This window comes from Elephantulus edwardii, unplaced genomic scaffold, assembly GCF_000299155.1.
Source record: "Elephantulus edwardii isolate Elephantulus edwardi_28Jun2011 unplaced genomic scaffold, EleEdw1.0 scaffold00206, whole genome shotgun sequence".
NCBI classification, from domain to species: Eukaryota; Metazoa; Chordata; class Mammalia; order Macroscelidea; family Macroscelididae; genus Elephantulus; species Elephantulus edwardii.
The window spans coordinates 5168386-5188026 of NW_006399956.1; the positions used below are offsets into that span (position 1 = coordinate 5168386).

Consider the following 19641-nt stretch of genomic DNA (forward strand, 5'->3'; position numbering starts at 1 on the left):
GTGTGTTCTGTTGTGCATAGGGTTTTCAGAGGCCTGCTATTTCAGAAGTGGGTGGCCAATCCTTCTTCCTAGTCTGTCTTAATCTGAGTGTTCAGATTTAGAGGAGTATCTGACAGACAGCATTTGAACATTTGACTGTATTAGCCATTTAAAAAAATATTTCTTCCAGAAATCTCATAAACGTTATTAGTATGTAAATAACTGTCATGAACAGATGGTTCTGAGAACAGAAATACAGGTGACTATTCAAAATAGAAAAAAAAAAAATGTTCAGTGTTACTAAGTCAAATAAATCCAAAACAATGCTATATATTTCAGGTTTGATAAGGCCAAAATTACGGTTAACATAATATTGGGGAAAGCAGACTATTCCAGAGGACAATTTGACATGTTAAGGCAAACACCTTTAACATGGTCCTAATTATTTAATTCAGCAGTAGGCAAGTGCATACATGTATATGTCCAGTGTGTTCACTAGTGTTGCACACAAGAGTAAAACAGAGAGTTTTCTAAACGTGCATATTCCTCCTCCGTGTAGCCCTCTTCTCTTCGAAGAGTGACCATTGCCTCTTTGCCCAGAAATATTGGAAATGCTGGAGTGGTAAGCAAGTTCATAAGCATTTTTAGTAAAAAAAATTTGTTTTTCATATGCTACAAATATGAAATTATCTCACTAATATTTCATCAATTATTTTTTAATATTTATACTTATAAAGGTGGCTGGGATGGAAAATAATGACCGACTCAGTAGGAGGTCAAGCAGTTGGTAAGTGCAATGTTAATGATAGCTTTCTCAGAACCTTAATATTTTATAAACGAGATAGCATAGATAAACATTTTAAATAAGTGAAACACAAAGGGGGTAAAGAAAATGGGAATGATCTGACAGGGACCTGAAAAACGGGAATAATGGTGGGCATAATTCAATGCTCAGAAGCGTGGAGGGACAGCACAGGAAAGACAGACCCCAGATGAGATAGATTGATAGAGTAACTGGGGCAATGGGGGTTGGTGTCTCCAAATTGGTGAGACTGGCTCAGGTCAGGGCTGGCTTCAGAGCTGCTGTACGTAGGGTCACTATTGGGTTGCAGGAGACTAGACATAACATCATAGGAATGACTGTATGAAACACAATGTGAATGAAGGAAAAGTATGAAACAATGTATATGAATTTTGTATGTGAACCAAAAGAGAAAATATTTTTAAATCAGGAAAATTAATAAGTGACAGAGTAACATTTGATGTGAATATAAGCAAAATAACTTTTATATAATGTCACAAAACATATTTATCATGAACTACAAGTTGCACAAATGTATCAAGGATTTAAGCATGACAATTTCGTGTTAATTCAAGTAATAGAAAATAAATTCATAATGGTTAAAGATATACTTTATTTGGTAAATGCATATAATCACCTTTCTTTAGGCGTATCTTGGGATCAAAGCAGAGTGAACACCGTCCGTCATTACATAGATTCATCAGCACCTACTCTTGGGCAGATGCTGAAGAAGAAAAAAGGGAATTAAAGTAAGTGAAGCATGGTAAGATTATTAACCTGGCATGATTAGGATCTTAAATATCAACAGCCAAGTTTATTCATACATGATATTAATGCCCCATCATAAAAAAGATAATCCATTGTAACAGAGCTTTTATAAACTAAAAATCCATTATTGTGGATACAGTCACACTTGTACTCCAAACAGTAAGACTAGAGAGCCTGAATTAGAAAAACTGCAGAATTTGCCAGACTTGCAGAGAGAATTTTTTCTCTCAAGAGATGTCTCTCATGAGGAGAAGGTCAATAAACATTTTACTAATTTAGAACATTTTTTTAAAGCAACCTATGTATAAATGTTGTATTGTTGTGTGCCATTGAATGAGAACTAACCCATAGCTGACCCTCCAACGGGTTTTCAGAGGCAGTTACTTGCATGGGAGACCACCCATTCTTCTCCTGTGGAACAATTAGTGGATTAAAACTTGCAGTGCAGCTTCTTAACTCTAGACCATCAGAGCTTCCTCTGTGTGTGTGTGTGTGTGTATGTGTGTATACACACACACACATACATATATACATATTTACACACACACACACAACACACACACACACACACAATTTGTAACATATACCAGCATAGAGAGAGTTCAGGTAGCCTAGTGAGCAGAAAGTGATGCTACAAAACCAAAGGTGGGGGACTCTAATCCGCAGCCTTCAGGCCTGTCTTTAATTGTTTTTGGTGAAACATTCCTCTAGATTGTATAGCCCTGGTCTGTCCACTTGCTGTACAGAGTTAACTCATGGTTGCTGTGAAGCTGAGCACTGTGACACTGATGTGTCAAATGCGAGAATGATTACCCATGGTGGACAGTGTTTGGTGGAGCTCCCTGATTAAAACAAGCTTGGAAGTAGGGGTGGCATCCACATCTGAAACAGTTTGCCTCTGGAAATCCTATGAACCTGGAGAAAGGATGAAAGTTATACGAGTGTCCGGGTCTTTTGTTCATAGGGTCGCTATGAGTCACCTACGACTCGATGGCACTTAACAACACAACAACATATGTATTGTGTACATATTCTTTCATTTATGTGCATCGAGAGTAAGAGAAATATAAAATTTTATGTATAAAATTAAAGGAAAACGTCAAGAAGGAAGGACATGGGGCAATGCTGCTCTGAGTCACTGGGTAAACTTGGGCAAATTACTTAACTTTGTGGGTACCAATTTCCTCATCTGTACAGTTAAAGAGATTTTAATGAAAGGATTGTATAATTCTTCTTACACATGTTCATTTTGTATCTATTATGTAATAGGTACTTAATCTTTAGATACGATTATCAGACACCTTATGTACTGTCAATGAGTCCCTTTTTGAGTAATTCTGTGAATATCTACTTGTCTTGGTTACCTAGTGCTGCTTCGACAGAAACACCACATGTAGTAAGTGTCTTTAACAAACAGAAATTTATTTTCTCACCATTTGAGAGACTAGAAGTCTGAATTCAGGATTGTGACTCTGAGGAAGATTTTTTTCCTTTTTCCCTGAAGGCTCTAGAAGGTCTCTTCTGAAAAATCTGTCCCTGAGCAATTGCCACGTGGCTTGGACAGCTCTTTCCCTGCTCAACTTCCTAGCTTGCTTAGATGATCTTTAATGTCTCTTGAGATTTATTTAAAATATTCCATTTATATGTTGTTGTTATGTGCCATCAAGGTGTCAATGACTCATAATGACCCTATAAACAATGGCTCTGAACCTTACCCTATCCTGAGGCAATCTCACAGTCTCCAACACACCTGCCTCCATTACCCCACTTACTGTGTCAATTTATCTCAACATTTCATCAGGGTCTTTCTCTCTTGCTCTGTCCCTTTATCCTTCCAAGCATGATGTTCTTTTTCCAAGGACTGATCTTTCCTGGCAACATGTCCAAAGTATGTGAGATAGAGTTTTAAAATCCTTGCCTCCAAGGAGTAACTTGGTTTCACTCTCTCCGGGACAGGTCTGTTTGTTCTCTTGGCAGTTCATGGTATATTCAGCACTCTTCTCCAGCACCACAACTCAAAGGGCTTGATTATTCTGTCATTCTTAGTCATCGTTCAGCTCTCTGATGCATAACAACTAACTGCCAAAGGCCATGGCCTGGATCAGGCAGACCTTAGTACCCTAGATCGACATCGTAGCTCTTCAGCACTCTGGAGAGGTCCCTGAAAGCAGACTTTCCCCTTACAAGCATGAGTCAATTCAATTAAATGACAATGAGAGAGAGAGATACTAACCCTACTTCCTAAACATAACAAAGACAAATAGAATTATAATCACAGGCATAACATTTCAGATATGCCGATCCTGGAGGTGCACGGTTCGAATCCACCAGATGCTCTGCTGGAAAAGGAGAGACAACCTCCTCCTGTAGTAGTCAGATCCGATTTGATGGTACGCACACACACACACACAAATAATAACATAAAATTTTTTAAAAGTTCAGATATGCAATACATATTTTTGTGAGATACAATTCAATCCCTAACACTTATACATAATAAACTCTTTGCAGAGTTAGAGTGACTTTGAATATGTCCCATGGGTTATGTTCTATTTTTTGTTTTCACAAGTATAGTACATTTTCTACTGAAAGGTCTTTGTGTGAAAAAAACCCAACAAAACAAAACTGGCCTTGAGAACCTATAAAAATGCAGCAGATCTTGAGTTTAGGTCTTGTTTTCTTTACATACAAGCCTAAATCTATGACATGTATTTATTAGAGATACATATGACTGAAAAACATTGTTTTTCAACACATTTCCTTTTGGCATTTGTTGAGGCCATTGTAAACTTGGACTTTCAAAATTCAAATCCAATCAGGAACTCATTAGTGATTGTACTATCTAGTGCTATGAGAAGAGAAATAGCATAAATACAAGGCTTTACTAGATAAATTATTTCCTTACAGTTTAGGAGGCCAGAAGTCCCAGGTTAGGGTGTCAGCTCTCTTTGTTGGCTACATGGAAAGTCCTTTGTGTCTCCTCAGCCTTGGGCCTTGGTTCCTTAATAATCTTTGTGTGGTTTAACAACTATCAACCCTATTCTCTGCTGCTTCTCTGTGCCTCGTGTGTTCTTTTTACACCTCAAGGGTGACAGGTTTGAGACATTCTCTACACTGATAGGGCCTCATTAATTAAAACCAAAAGACAATCCCTATGTCCAAATAGAACTGTACCAAGGATATAAGTGTGGACTTACAGCACATTTTGGGGGTATACTATTTAATCTGGAACAATGTAAATTAATCAACTTATCTTTGCTCACATGGCAAGAATTCTCTGTAGATAATACTATTCAGAATTTTGTTGTTGTTGTTCTGTGACCTAATGTACAACAGCCCTAAACTCTGCTCTGTCCTGTGCCAATCGCACTATCTCCGACACACCCATCCAGGTTACCCCAGTCACTGAATTAATCCACTGCATAGAAGGCCTTCCCCTCTACCCTCCAAAGCATGATGTCCCTCTCCAAGAACATGTCCCTCCTTACAACATGTCCAAAGTATGTCAGACAAAGCCTCAGAATCCTTGCCTCCAAGGAGCAGCCACGTTTAACCCTTTCCAGGATGAATCTGTTTGTTTTCTTGGCAGTCCATGGTACACTCAATACTCTTCTCCAGCACCACAGCTCAAAGGCATCAAATCTCCTTCTATCTTCCCTAGTCATTGTCCAACTCTCTGACGTATAACAAGTGATTGCAAAGACCAAGGCCTGTATCAGACGCACCTTAGTCTCCAGCAGACACCATTGCTTTTCAGTACTTTGGAGATGCCCCTAACAGCAGACTCTACCTAACAGCAGACTTTCCCATCACAATACATCTTTCAATTAACTGGCTACTGGTGCCAAGTGTTGACTGTGGAGCCAAGCATATAGATCAAATTGAACACCAAATGGCAGATGATGCTGGTGTAGCGGGAAGCCCTACGGACCCTGGGCTGGGAGCCCACAGCAGTTGTCTGTGGAGGCTTTGGTAGCAGCCTGTGGGGTTGGGACCATAGCCATGGACAGGGCAGTGGCAGGGGCTGTGGGGCTTGAGGAGGCCAAGGGAGAACAAGGAGTGGCTCCCCATCCCCAAGCTGGGCTGTCTGGTCAAACATATAAAGATCAAATCCTTGGAGGAGATTTATCTCTTCTCACTACCCATCAAGGAGACTGAGATCATTGGCTTTTTCCTGGGATTGTCCCTCAAGGATGAGGTCTTGAAAATCGTACCTGTGCAGAAGCAGACACGTGCTGGCCAGTGGACCAGGTTCAAGGCCTTTGTCGCCATTGGAGACTATAATGCCCATGTTGGCGTGGGTGTCAAGTGCTCCAAGGAGGTGGCTATTGCCATCTGTGGGGCCATTATCCTGGTCAAGCTCTCCATTGTCCCTGTGCAGCATGGCTACTGGGGGAACAAGACTGGCAAGCCTCACACCATTCCCTGAAAGGTGACTGGGCGCTGTGGCTCTGTGTTGGTGCATCTGATCCTGCACTCGAGGCACTGGAATCGTCTTGGCCCCTAAACCCAAGAAGCTGCTGCTGATGGCTGGAATTGACGACTGCTACACCTCAGCCAGGGACTGCACAGCCACCCTGGTCAACTTCGCCAAGGCGACCTTTGATGCCATCTCCAAGACCTACAGCTATTTGACTCCAGATCTCTGGGAAGAGACTGTGTTCACCAAGTCTCCCTACCAGGAATCCACTGACCATCTTGTAAAGACTCACATCAGAGGCTCCATGCAGAGGACCCAGGCTCCAGCTGTGGCCACCACATAGTAGATTTTGTATAACAAAGAAAGCGAGTTGTTGTTGTTGTTGTTATGTGCTGTCGAGTCGCTTGCGACTCATAGCGACCCTATGTACAACAGCCCTAAACCCTGCTCTGTCCTCTGCCAATCGCATTGCCTCTGACACACCCATCCTGATTATGCCAGTCACTGAATCAATCCACCTCATAGAGGGTCTTTCCCTCCTTCCTGCGCTGTCCCTCCACCCTACCAAGCATGATGTCCCTCTCCAAAGACCTGTCTCTCCTTGCAACATGTCCAAAGTATGTCAGACGAAGCCCCAGAATCTTTGCCTCCAAGGAGTAGCCTGGTTTAACCCTCTCTAGGATGAATCTGTTTGTTTTCCTAGCAGTCCATGGTACATTCAATACTCTTCTCCAGCACCACAGCTCAAAGGCGTCAATTCTCCTTCTATCCTCCCTAGACATTGTCCAGCTCTCTGATGCATAACAAGTGATTGCAAAGACCATGGCCTGTATCAGGCGCACCTTCATCTCCAAAGAGACACCGTTACTCTTGAGTACTTTAGAGAGGTCCCTAACAGCAAAAAGAGGAAATATGGCATCCAAATATATTTTTTTTATATTTGGCTAACTACATCTATGTGCAGAGAAAGAGATCCTAAAATTAATTCATGTGATAGACAAGTTTTTCATTTTCTTTGTATGTTTCATCAATGTTTTTACAGGGGTTTTGTTTGTTTTTACAGGTTTTATTTATTCTTTGACAAGTATTCCAACTTTCTGCAAAAAATATTTTTCAGTTATATGTGTTTTCAAGTAAAATTCGTATAAATGGCTAAAAAATAAATTTAGCTTTTAGAAATAGGAACTATCCTATTTTACTGGAGTGAAACATGTATTTATGAGTCTTCTGAGCTATATATTCTCCAGCTTAGTTCCAAGTATTTAAAACTGTTTTATTTTCAGAACTAAAGAGGACTCTGAACCACCTGAAGAAGAAATAGTGGAAAGGACAAGAAAGCCAAGTCTTTCTGAAAAGAGAAATCCTCCTTCAAAATGGGATGTTTCTTCAGTGTAAGTTGTCCATTTGCTAAATGATTTCTTTTGTTAAAATGAGAGAAGGGAGTCAACAGCATTACTGTAATCAAAATTTTGCTCTATTTAAAAGACTTATCAAATTGTTAACTTTAATAGGAACAGCAACCTTTGTGGTCTACAGTAATTCTTCCTGCATTCATACTATAGGAAGAGTGGAGTTTACAACATTAGGAACTTGATTTTGATGCCACATGGCCTAGCTCAAATTCCAACCCTCTAGCTAGCTTAGTGATAAAGAGTTTCACTGTCAATCCAGAGGTATACAGTTTGAATCCACCAACAGCTCTGCAGCAGAAAAAAATGAGCAGTCTCTTTTCCTTCTAGACACAGAAGCATGTGATTTACTTCCTCTGAAAATCTCCTGGGTGGTCAGCAATGAGTTGATTTCAACTCAAAGGCACATAACAACAACTAGTTATGACAGAGTCAAGGTGACCTAGCAGTTAAACTTTGGAGCTACTTGCCAAAAGTTAAGGGTTTGAAAAGAGTGGTATGACATTCTACTTTCATAAAGATTTACAGCCTTGGAAAATCCTATGGGATAGTTCTACTTCTTCCACTATGGTAGTGATGCACTGGAACCTACTTGGCAGCATATGGATGATGCAAGCAAGTAGGTAACTAGCCATGAAGGAGGTCTGGTGGCTTGGTAGGTAAGCACTTGGATGCCAACCAAGGGGTAAGTAGTTGGAAGCTACTGGCTACTTCATGGGAGGAAGATGTGTTAGTCTACTCCTCAGTGGCACTGGTTAACTAGCTAGAGAAGTGCCCTGGTTGGGCAATGATTTTACTCTCAGCAGCTAATTAAGGGGTTGGTGGCTTGAATCCACCAGTTGATTTATGAAAGAAAAAATCCTAGCAATCTGCTTAGATAAAGATTAAAAAGCAAAACAACACACACCAGAAAACTGAGCCAAACCCACTGCTGTTGGTTTGATTCAGACTTGTGGAGACCCTCCATTGAGCTTCCTCGGGGAGGGGATGGCCTCATCTTTTTTCTACAGAGTCACTGGTGGATTGGAACCACCCTCCTTTCAGTTAGCAACCCAACACATTCCAAATTATGCCACCAGGGCTAAAAATTAATGTAGGAAACCTCAGGGGGCAGGTGTACTTTTATAGGACTCCTATGAGCTGACTCAACAGAGCAGTATCTACCAACAATGTCTAGGTAAGAGGAATCAATGAGTTACAGGCAGTTAAGAGCTTGACTAATGACCAAGAATTCTGCAGTTCAAACCAAACCAGAGGTGCCTTGGAAGAAAGGGCATAGCCATGAAACCCTATGGCACTCTGCCACTCTGAAATGCAAAGATGGTCAGGAGCCAGAATCACCTTGATCACAAAAGATTTTTCGTTTTAAAGACAGTTATGGATGATGCAAGCAAGTTCACCTATTACTAAGCTCCAGTTTATTTATTTATAAAGAAGGCTTGTTAACAGAACTATGTTATTGTGTGGTCATGATTAAATAAAGTACTTAATCTGGCACTGCATCAGCTGGTTTCAAAGACCTAAATTTTATTGTAATCAGCTTTTTGTAGCTGTTTCTAATTATAGTTTCAATTTCAGTACAGCAAGGTACAGGTTATAGAGAGAAATCAGTGGCATACTTAGGCGCACACAGATGCCTACTTCACAGTCTGCTGCTCTTTCTCTCCCCGGAGGCAACTCATCAGAGCTGACCCTTCAGTGGACTTCAGAGGCTATAAACTGCAGGGGAGAAAATAGTCCAACCTCTTTTCCCTTTGAGTCACTGGTGGATCTGAACTATGACTACCGTCTGCCTAATAAATATTTCTAGTTGCAGTTTAAGGGTGTAAGTTGCTTGGCTGAAAGAAACAGTTTCACATACTTAGAGTGAAATAATAGCTAAATCACATTATTATTAGATTCTCATTATCATATTATTTCTTTAATTCTAATAATTATTGAGGCGGGGGCAGATTATGATCAACATCAAGATCATAAATACACTGTATTAAGCCAGTGCTGGTGGTAGTTTGGCTATACCAATGACTAGATTTTATTGTTAGCAAAAGGAGTGTTTAGTAACAAATGATTGGTATCACTAAATCCTGTGTTTGTATTTGCCTTGCAGTTATGACACAGTAACATCCTGGGCAGCAAATCTGAAGACTTCCTTTAGAAATGCTAATAAGGCACTCTGGGCTTCTGTTGCATTCATTGTACTGTTTGCAGCTTTGATGAGTTTCCTCACAGGCTTATTCTTCCAAAAGCCTGTCGATGCAGCTCCTGCACAGAATGGGGACTCCTGGACGTCACTAGAATATGCCCTGTGGCCTTTCACCAGACTCCAGCACAATGGGCCACCACCGGTTTGACTGAAGCACATCTCCATTTGTACACTTTCATCTTTAAAATTTCAGTATCTGAACTCTGTAATGAATAATTTTTTTAGCTGAGAGAAACCAGCATGGAACCATAGGTTCTAGGCTCAACTGTAAGCTATTTTACATTCCCTTCTTTCTGCAGTTACTTCAACCAAAATACAGAGAGGAAACCTGTCCTATGATCATTTTAATGAGCTTCTCTCTTTTTGTCAAGGAAGGAATATTATACATGGTTTTATTTGTTAAAACTTATTGAAATAAAGAATTGAAATCTTCATACCGTGAGCGTTGAAATTCTCAATAGGCCAACTATAATTAACAGAGAATTAAAACAGAATGCTTAAAAATTGAGTGTAAAATGCTTGTTAGATCCTTTTCATGGCTATATGAAATACACTCACTGGTTACATTTTATTAGTGAAATGCCTACTGTTTTTTCAAGTTGCTTGATCCCTACCATTTACCTCTGCGGATTAAGAATAACTGAGCAATCTGGTTGAGAGCAGCATTTGGCACACAGAATTGATAAACTGGCAGTTGGTACTTCTAATTTTATCTAGCACTCCTTCAGAAGCAAAATCCTTCACCATGTGATACAGAGTCGAATGAAACTCAGTTTTGTCCTCAAGCGCTTCAGAGAAGGTCTCGCTGTACTCACTGATCTTCAGTCTTTGTACTCTGTCACCACTAAACATTAAAAGGAACCCACTGCTATGATCAATGTCAGATTCTTGGTTAGGGTGGTACTCCTTCACCTGAAGGGGAAAAAAAATTAAAACCATTAGTAATTAGAGTATCATCTGAAGGATTAACTCAGTTCTCATCATTTGAAAAAAATAATTATGGTAAATATATATATATAACTACTGATTCCCAGTGCAACCTTTTTCCTGAGTTAGTGATATTAATGGTGTTCATCATGCTATAAAACCATCGTAACTAGAGAAACAATATCCTATTACGTTTGGTGGCTTGTTTTTCTTTTGGGGGTGTGTGTGTGTTACAATTAAAAAAATATGGTAGGGCTTGGGAGCTCTGGTGGCCTATGATAAAAAAGCTGTGCTGCAATCTCAAAGGCACACAGCTCAAATCTACCAGCGGCTCTCCAGGAGAAGGATGGGAAATCTCTGCATGTGTGATTTACTGCTTCTGAAAATTCGCTGGAGAGTCAATTATGAGTTTGTTCCAACGTGATGGTACACAAAAACATGGCAACGTGAACCATATGTACACATTCATTCAACAAATCAAGCACCTATCATGTGTTCACCTAGTATTGTTCTTTGTGCTGGGGTAAAAGAGTACAACAAAACAGAAAAGAGCCTCCCCAAAATATTCATGAATAAACAATAACTACTACAACCAACTTTGAGTTTCAAAGTACTTATATTCTAGATTGGGAAACAAAACCAAGCAAAATGAACAATATGGCAGCTCTTTTGTGGTAAAACGTATTATGTCAGCTCTAAGAATTTGGCAGGTTGTATTTCAGGTGAGAGTTCGTACATTAAAACTGTATTCAGACTAAAGGGAGTTCCGGTGGTGAAGACTGCAGGGAGCTGTGGTGGTAACTTAAATGCAACTCGTTCAAATCCGTCAGAAGCTCCACAGAAGAAAGGCAATTTCATCCCTTGCAATTTACAACTTCTGAAAATATGTTGGAGGGTTAGCTATGAGTAAGAGTCCACTCCAGCACTGAGTTTCATTTGTTTGAATTCACATTAAAAGTTTCCATTCATTCATAAGGCAAGGGATATTTCCTTCAGGAATGTTTGACTAAAAATATGTGAATTTTTGAGAATGTATTTTGAACATCATATTTTTAATGGGGAAAGTCATAGCTTACATTAATTTAGCTTTTGAATGCCATTTTGTCTGGAAGACAAAGTAGTTTGTAGGATCTTGCATACTGTACCTGAAAAATAACTTTGCTGGGACCACATGAGGAATTCCATTTGCTCCAACTAAATGCAAAAGCAGAACTCAACAGGGCTATTTGCCGATACGATTTCAATTCGACCAAAGGCATCTGTCAGTATAAAAACAAGTAGAATTGATGAATGAACTTCCTAACAAGTACCCCTTTCATCTTTGCACTTCTACGGTCTATTCTGTTACTATATACCATCGAGTGAGAACCAACCCATAGCTGACCCTCCTGCAGGTTTTCAGAGGCAGTTTAATCACATGGGAGGAAATTGCCCTTCCCTCTCCCATGGAGCAGCTGGTGGACTTGAACCACATGCCTTCAGGATAGCAGTGCAGCTTCTTGTCACTAGGTCACCAGAGAAGGAACCATTTGAAAGATGACTTGCATGTCTCTTCTCTCAAAGTCTCCCAAGAAGTTTCCCTTTCAGCATAGAAACAACAGTGATCCAGGTCCTCTCTGCCCACCACCCCCTCACACATGTCACAGATCCACCCATCACATTAACCGCATCTCCCTCTCCTTTTCCTCCCTTCTCCCTTTGCTCCCTCAGCTTTGGGTGCTCTAGCTTCTTGCTGTTCAATTCTGAAACCCACAAGACCACTTTCTCACAGTTCTGCTGTAGCTGGCGCCTCTGCCTGCACCTGCTCCTGCAGTCAGCCACTTGGCTAAAAGGCCCCGCCCTCAAGTTTTACTCAAATCTTTTCTTTTCATTGAGGCCTCACAGTTCATGTAATATTGTGATGAATTCCAGTGTCACTATTCCTGATTTATCTTTTATTTTCCTTTAGCACTTACATCTTCTAGCAGACTATGTGATTTATATATATGTGCTTATTTATATCTTAGAGGAAAATGTGCAACAATGAATGAATGGAAATCCAAGTTCTCGATAAACTTTCATTAAAATCTCAATTAAAAAAAGAAATGTAAACTTTCAGAATGTAAGCTCCTCAAGGACAAGGATCTTTCTTTGATTCACTGATGGATCCTACGCATCTAAAATGTTGTTGTATACTGTGGAGCCTGAGCCTCCACTGGGTTTTCAGAGGCAGTTAATAGCACGGGAGGAGACTACCCATCTTCCTCCTGCAGAAAAGCTGGTAAATTCAAACTGCATGCCTTTGGGATTGCAGTGCAGCTCCTTGCCACTAGGCCACCAGAGCTCCCTAAGAATCTAAAATAGTGCCTAGCATCTATAGGCATTCAAAGACTATTTCCCTCTTTTTGCAATCAAAATAGTAAAGATAAATTTATTAGAAAGTTATATACCCAAGGGATGGGCCTCTCTGGAAGGAAATGTGTAGGGAAGGCAGCATGCTAGTGAGGAGTAAGGCCTCATTTATGGCCTCCTCCTCTGGGTCAAAGATTATTTCTTAAATAGAAGCATTTATAGAGTAAAAGGCAAACTGAGTCCTACAGATACAAATGCAAAGTCTATCTATATAATAATTTTCAAATGACATGTGACTATCGTGACTATCTACCTACACATTTTCTAGTATTTTAATAAACATGTTAATTTAAAATGAATTAATAAGCTCAAAAGTTAACTTGTTATACACTTCAATAGGCAGATAGATAGATTTAGTCTTTTTTTCTTTTCCTTAGCAAACTTATTTAAGAAACAATGAAAGAGTTTCTTGAATATAGAACTGTTGTCTACACAACACACCTTTCTTGATTAGAAACTACTTCTTGGTCCTGGCAGAGTAAAAACTCAGAAGCAACTCCTGTCCTCGGGCAGCTCACAGTGTAATATGAAAAGATCTCATTTAAAGAAAGTTTTATCAGTAGCATGAAGCAATCTGTAGCTAAGGAGGCAATGAATTTTCATCTGCCATTGGTCCTTTTATGTATTTTTCCTGATCTGCCATGTGTGAGAAGATGAGAAATGATTTCATCTTTAAAAAAAAAAAACCCTTTCAATCAGGGGAGCTCTGGTGGCCTAGTGGCAAGAAGGTGCAACTACAATCCCAGAGGTGCACAGTTCGAATCCACCAGATGCTCTGCTGGGGAAGGAGGGGCAATCTCCTCCTGTACAGTCAGATCTGATTTGACGGCACATGCACACAAAAATAATAAAGTGAAAAAAAAAAAAAGAAAAAAAAAAAACAAAAACAAAAAAACCTTTCAATCATGGAAGAAAAATCAACAAATTGAGAAATTACTCAGGACTATCTCTACACTAGTGATGGATATATTTAATTTCTAATTATCAAGATGATACTTTGGACTTACATAAAGCAGATTATTAAACTTGAAAAGATTTTGGGTACAGTTTCTCGTCTTGTCTCTTAGTCCTTCATTCTCTTCCTATAATCTTACGTGAGTAAGTACATAAAACTCAGTGTATACACTTTAAGATTTCTTTAAATGTCAATACTTAACACTCTAAATGAAAACTGTAGTAAATTTTCAAAGATTCATTCTTGCCTTATTGTTTACAGCAACATAAAAATGAGAGTACTCAGTAGGGAAGATATTCAATCCAACTTCTTTCAATGCAGTAATGAAAGGAATAGGGTTCATCCATTTGTCTTTTAAAGTACAGGAATAGTCATTGCTGTTTAGTTTGACTGAAGCTAACATGCAGAGGTTTTCCTAGTATCAACAAGGAAAAAAAGTGTTTATATAAGAAAGCAGTACTTTAGTCTCATCCCAATTCCAATCTTTTTATTTGTACATTATTTTTATTCTGTTTCACCCTATATTAGAAACATGCAGGATAGATGTGGAAGTTTTGCTCTAAAAAAATTTCTGTGTTTCACTAAACAGTACCATCAAATCCATTCTAACTTCTAACCCCTAAGACAAAGTAGAACTCTCAAAGAAGCTTACAAAGACTGTTATCCTTTCTTCTCATTTTTTTCACACCATTGATTTTTTTTTAATTAGAAGGCTAACCTCCCCCAACTCCCAAAAATACACCAAAGTCAAAATCATTATGACTCATAGCAAGTCAAAGCCATTATGACTCATAGCAAGCCTACAGAATAAGAGTAAAATTGCCTCCAAGGGGTTTCCAAGCTGTAATCTTTACAGATGAAAGCTGACATATCTTTCTCCAGTGGAGCAGCTGTTGGATTAGAACCATTGACCTTATTAACAGTTCTTTAAACAGCTTCCCTAATCTTTTTGGTCAGGGAGTTCTCACGCCCCAGTAGACAAAGAGTTGAGTTACCAACGCTAAAGCAGGTGGTCAGAATCCATCAACTGCTATGTGGGAGAAAGATGGACCATCTCCTCCCATGTGAATGAAACCCAATGACTTGTAAGGTCTCCAGTTTGGTAATTTATAACCTAAGAATATTCAGGTGAGCTGTGGTGCCCTAGTAGCAAGAAGCTGTACTGCAATCCCAGAGGTGAGAAGTTCAAATCCACCAGATGCTCTGCTGGAGAAGGAGGAACAATCTCCTCCTGTACCAGTTAGATCCAATTTGGCGGTACACACAAACACAAAATAATAAAAATAAAATTAAAAAAGAATATTCAATATATTGCTAATGAATTGAAATAGTTTAAGAGCAACACTAATTAGAACTTCTAAAGGTTAAACTTTATTGTTTATCCATCCAAGGTATTAGCATGCTGTTGTGTGCCACTGAGTTAGGACTGACCCACAGTTGACCCTCCAGCCGGCTTTCAGAGGCAGTAAATTGCACCGGAGGAGATTCCCCAACCCGTTCCTGTAGAGAAGCTGGTGGATTTGAATTGTGCACCACTGGGATCATAGCACAGCATCTTACCACAAGGCCACCAGCAGAGCTCCCAAGAAATCAGCATAATGATGCAAAATTATACAATTTAAAGTTTGGTAAAGTATAAATTTGAAAGTGGTCAGTTCTCACCTATGATCTGGTATTAAAAGCAAAATTTGGTATTTTAAGCTTTAATTTTTTAAACAATTTTACTGAGGCATATAATAAAAATTCCAATCATTTCAAGAGAACACTTCAATGACTTTGCCGAGTGCTACAACCATCACAATAAATTAGTTTTAGATATTTTCACCATCCCAGTAACATTCATTACAACTAATCCCTATTGTGAATCCCAAGCAAACACTAACCTATTTTCTAGCTTTATAAATTTCAGGCTGTATGATTCACGATGGACGAGCAATAGCGGATCATTAAGAGAGAGGCCAGACTCAAAGAGAATTTTTTTTTTTTCAAAGAGAATTTTTTAAAACTAGGTGATAAAAATCAAGGAAACTATTTAGCGTGGATCACAAACTGAAATTCATGTTGCAATCAGGCTTGTAGCTTCATTAATATATCAAGCTAGAACCTTACATGTCATTGTCAGTGTAATTATTCAATTTATATTTCATTTACAAACTAGTTAATGTACACTTCATATGTATTTATAAAACACCTATTATTTCAAGATATAAATCAGCAGTGATTAATGGCTTTAATACACTCTCATCACTATCAAAGAGATTTTCTTCTTTGCTCTGACTTTGATATAACCCTAATTCACCTTAATTTGAATTTGAATCTCAGTAAATACTGTAAGCACAGTAAAAAGCACTTCATTCACATCAAGTGGTCTTAATTCCCACGACTGATATGGCATGTTGATATGAGTATCCTGGATCAAGGTAACAGGGCCAAATATCTCCAGATTGAATGTTATAAGTCTATCTTCTGAGTTATAACGCACACAGCTGATGCCATCTGTCTTCCAGTGTTTATCTTAATAAGGGAAGAAAGTGACATTAGTTCCATTTTTCTTAGGAAAAGAATATGATTAAAAGCATTCAAATAAGTACATTGAACTTTTACATTTAGAATAGAATCTCAACACAAAGCTGACTTTGCTGAGCACTTCCCTTTGCCTATAGGATCAATTCCAAATTCTTCAAGGTGGTGTGTAAGTGGAGTTTGTCACTTCTTTGTTTTCCTCACCTGCCATTTCTCATATGCCAATTATGCATCACACTTCTTTTATCTTACTCCAGCAACATGATACACTAGTGCGTTTGCATAGGCAATTAATTCTTTCTTCCTGGAGTACTTCCCCCTAATTTTTTATAGGACCTCCCTTTCTTTTGTTTTAATAAAGACTTTTAAAATTTGCCCTTATAAGTGAACAACAATTCAATTTTAGAATATCTTTATTCCCCCAATAAGGTTTGTTGTTGTTTGACATCAAGTCAGACTCATAGCTGACCCTCCCTCCAGTGGGTTTTCAGAAGCAGTAACTCGGGAGAAGACTGCCCATCCTTTTCCCACAGAGCAGCTTATGGATTCAATCTGTGTGCCTTTGCGATCACAGCACAGTGTCTTGCCACCAGGCCACCAGAACTCCCTAGTTCATTTTTACTTCCTACTCTTATTCCCAGGTAACTGCTAATATACTTTGTGTTTCTAGAAACATAACTGTTTCTGGACATTCCTATAAATGCAATCATATAATAGCAAGTCTTTGCATCTGTTAACCATTCTGTAATTTGAAAAAAACTCCAGCACTGCCAATTTAAAAATGAGCAAAAAATTTGAATAAGCATTACTCCAAAGAAGATCTACAAGCACCAGTAAGTATATTGAGCTGTGGTGGCCTATTCCATGAGGGTTGCACTGCTAACCCAAAGGCCATCCTGCTGTGGTGGTTCAAATCCACCAGCTGCTCCATGGCAGGAAGATGCGCAATATCCTCCTGTGCAATTGATAGCTTCTGAAAACCTCCTGGAGGATCAGGTATAAGTTGGTTCCAATTTGACAATAATGAGTTTGAGGTTGTTTGGTTTTTTTCCCTAGAAAGTACATTAAAAGATGCTTACCATTATTTGTCATTCAAGCTCTCCAACTCATTGCTGTCAAGTTGGAACCAACCCCTAGCTGATGCTCCAGCAGGTTTCCAGATGTTGCACATCACATGGAAGAAGATTGTTCCTCCTCTTCCCTCCGAGCATCTGGTAGATTCAACCTTTCTGCGCTTGGATTGGCAGAACAGTTCCTTTCTCACTAGGTCACCTGAATGCTATTGCTGCTGTTGTTGTTTAGTGTTGTCGAGTCAGAATCAACTCAGAGTTGAACCTCCAGCAGGTTCTCAAAGGCAGTAAATCACATGGGAGGAGACGGCCCATCTTTCTCCCGAAGAGTAGTTGGTAGATTCCAACTGTGTGCCTTTGGGTTGGCAATACAACTCCTTACTAGTATGCCAACAGAGCTCCCCACAGTGTCATTTAGGGAATACAGATTAAATCACACTCAGATATCACTTCACATCCACTAGTATGACTATAAGAGTAGTTGTGTTGGGGTTTTTTTAAAGGTGTCTGCTGTTGGTAGAGATGAAGAAACTTCAAGCTTTGCTGCAGAGCATGTATAACAAAACAATCCAGCTACTGTGAATAACAGTTGGTAGTTTAATGAAATGTTAAACACAGAGTTACCATTGAACCTAGTAAACCCATTCCTGAGGGGGGGGGGAAATAAGTTCATGTAAAAGACTTGCACACAAGTGTTCTTTCCACCTTTAAGGCTATGTTCAATGCTCCATCCTATGAGAAGTCTTACTTTACTCTTCTGGAACAACCCAATCACTACTCTGTTCTGTAGATTTTTGTATCTATTATAGCCTTACTATGGACACTATGATGATGTTCACCTGTCTGCAGTTTCTGTAATCTGAAACTCTTAGGATAAGGAACTATGATTCATTTATCTCCATATTTCTTACTGTTATAGTTATAAAAAAATGAATGAATCATTCTTTTCTTAACATTAATGACTTGTCCATTTTTAATTGGCTGTTTTTCCTCTTCTAACTCCTACTAATTTTTATTCTTACTAATAAACGTAATATAGTATATATAATGTATAATCTAAGCTATTTATAACCCTTCTTTTTGTGTCTAAATAAAAATTACTTGTAAAGATTAAAATTAATTATTGCTTATAAATAAATTCTCCAAACTTGTAGTATTTCCTGGCAAAAAGTTTATATGTAGTTAAAACTTACTGGAAATTCTTCATATTATCCCTGAATGTTACAGAGTCAAATTTTATACAATTTAATATATTTCCATGAATCATGTGGGATAACTAATATAAATCTAATTCTAACTTAGAGTGGATACTTTTTAATGAATTATGTAGTTAGGAACATTACTATTAAATAATGGTAAAGAAATCAAGCTACGAGGAGGAATAATGGAACTGTATCTGCATTTACAATATTCTTACGAAAACCATTTATGGAAAATAGGAACTGCATTGGAACATGTATCTCTGGATTGAAAATGATCATATTATTAATATTTCTAGCCTTAAACTTAAAAGATTATATTGTTCAAAATTATTTGTTATATATTTGCTTAAATTTTTCCCTCTTTTAACAACTGGGATCTAGAGGGAGGAGAAAAGACCAGAGAATGGACAAAATTATTGGGGCAGCTATTGCTGCCAGTTTAGGGCCTGTGTCAGGAAAAGGAAGTCTTACTCCTAAACAGTGCCACCCAAAGGTAATAAAGGAGGGCAGAACTGCTTCCACTGTGGAAAGCTGGGCCACTTCAGTATACAGTGTCATAGACGAGAGCCACTGATAGGCAAGGGAGTAGAGAGGAAGCTCCCACTCACTTGCTTTAAGTGTGGATTTGAAGGACACATGGCCAACGGCGGCCCACATCAGGTCCTTGTGGCTGACAGAACTGACAGGCCCCAGCTTCCAGCTGGAAACAAAGGAGGATGCTTCAATGATTTAGATTTAGATCCTCCCAGAAGAGCTGTGGGTAAGCATTAACATTACTGGTAAGTATATTCATTTTCTCCTGGACACAAGAGCCTACTATTTGGTTCTAAAAGCCTTCTGAGGTCCCAATTCTTCTCACTATTTCTTAGTTGTTGGAATTGACAGAAAACCTCATAAGCAGTTCCTTCTTCACCTTGTCTTGCATGCAGACTTACGAGCTGTAAAACAACCCAGTGGTAGATGGAATTTGGTCCAGGACTTAAGAACAATAA

At 38.9% G+C, this 19641-nt stretch overlaps 2 protein-coding genes across 2 annotated transcripts in view; one reads left to right on the forward strand and one right to left on the reverse strand.

Annotated features, from left to right (window-relative positions):
• The window catches only part of LOC102870330 (myosin-3-like), a 154129-nt gene extending 144400 nt beyond the window's left edge, over positions 1–9729 (forward strand). Inside the window, exons 31-35 of the mRNA XM_006897220.1 lie at positions 539–601; positions 717–766; positions 1429–1530; positions 7253–7360; positions 9486–9729. Coding sequence (XP_006897282.1) covers positions 539–601; positions 717–766; positions 1429–1530; positions 7253–7360; positions 9486–9729 — 567 coding nt within the window. The remainder of the gene's footprint in view (positions 1–538; positions 602–716; positions 767–1428; positions 1531–7252; positions 7361–9485) is intronic.
• Positions 9730–10211: 482 nt separating this feature from the next.
• Positions 10212–19641, reverse strand: part of CASC1 (cancer susceptibility candidate 1) — a 71863-nt gene continuing 62433 nt past the window's right edge. The window contains exons 11-14 of the mRNA XM_006897216.1: positions 16154–16368; positions 14102–14269; positions 11654–11767; positions 10212–10493 (exon numbers count right to left, since the gene is read on the reverse strand). Coding sequence (XP_006897278.1) covers positions 10212–10493; positions 11654–11767; positions 14102–14269; positions 16154–16368 — 779 coding nt within the window. The remainder of the gene's footprint in view (positions 10494–11653; positions 11768–14101; positions 14270–16153; positions 16369–19641) is intronic.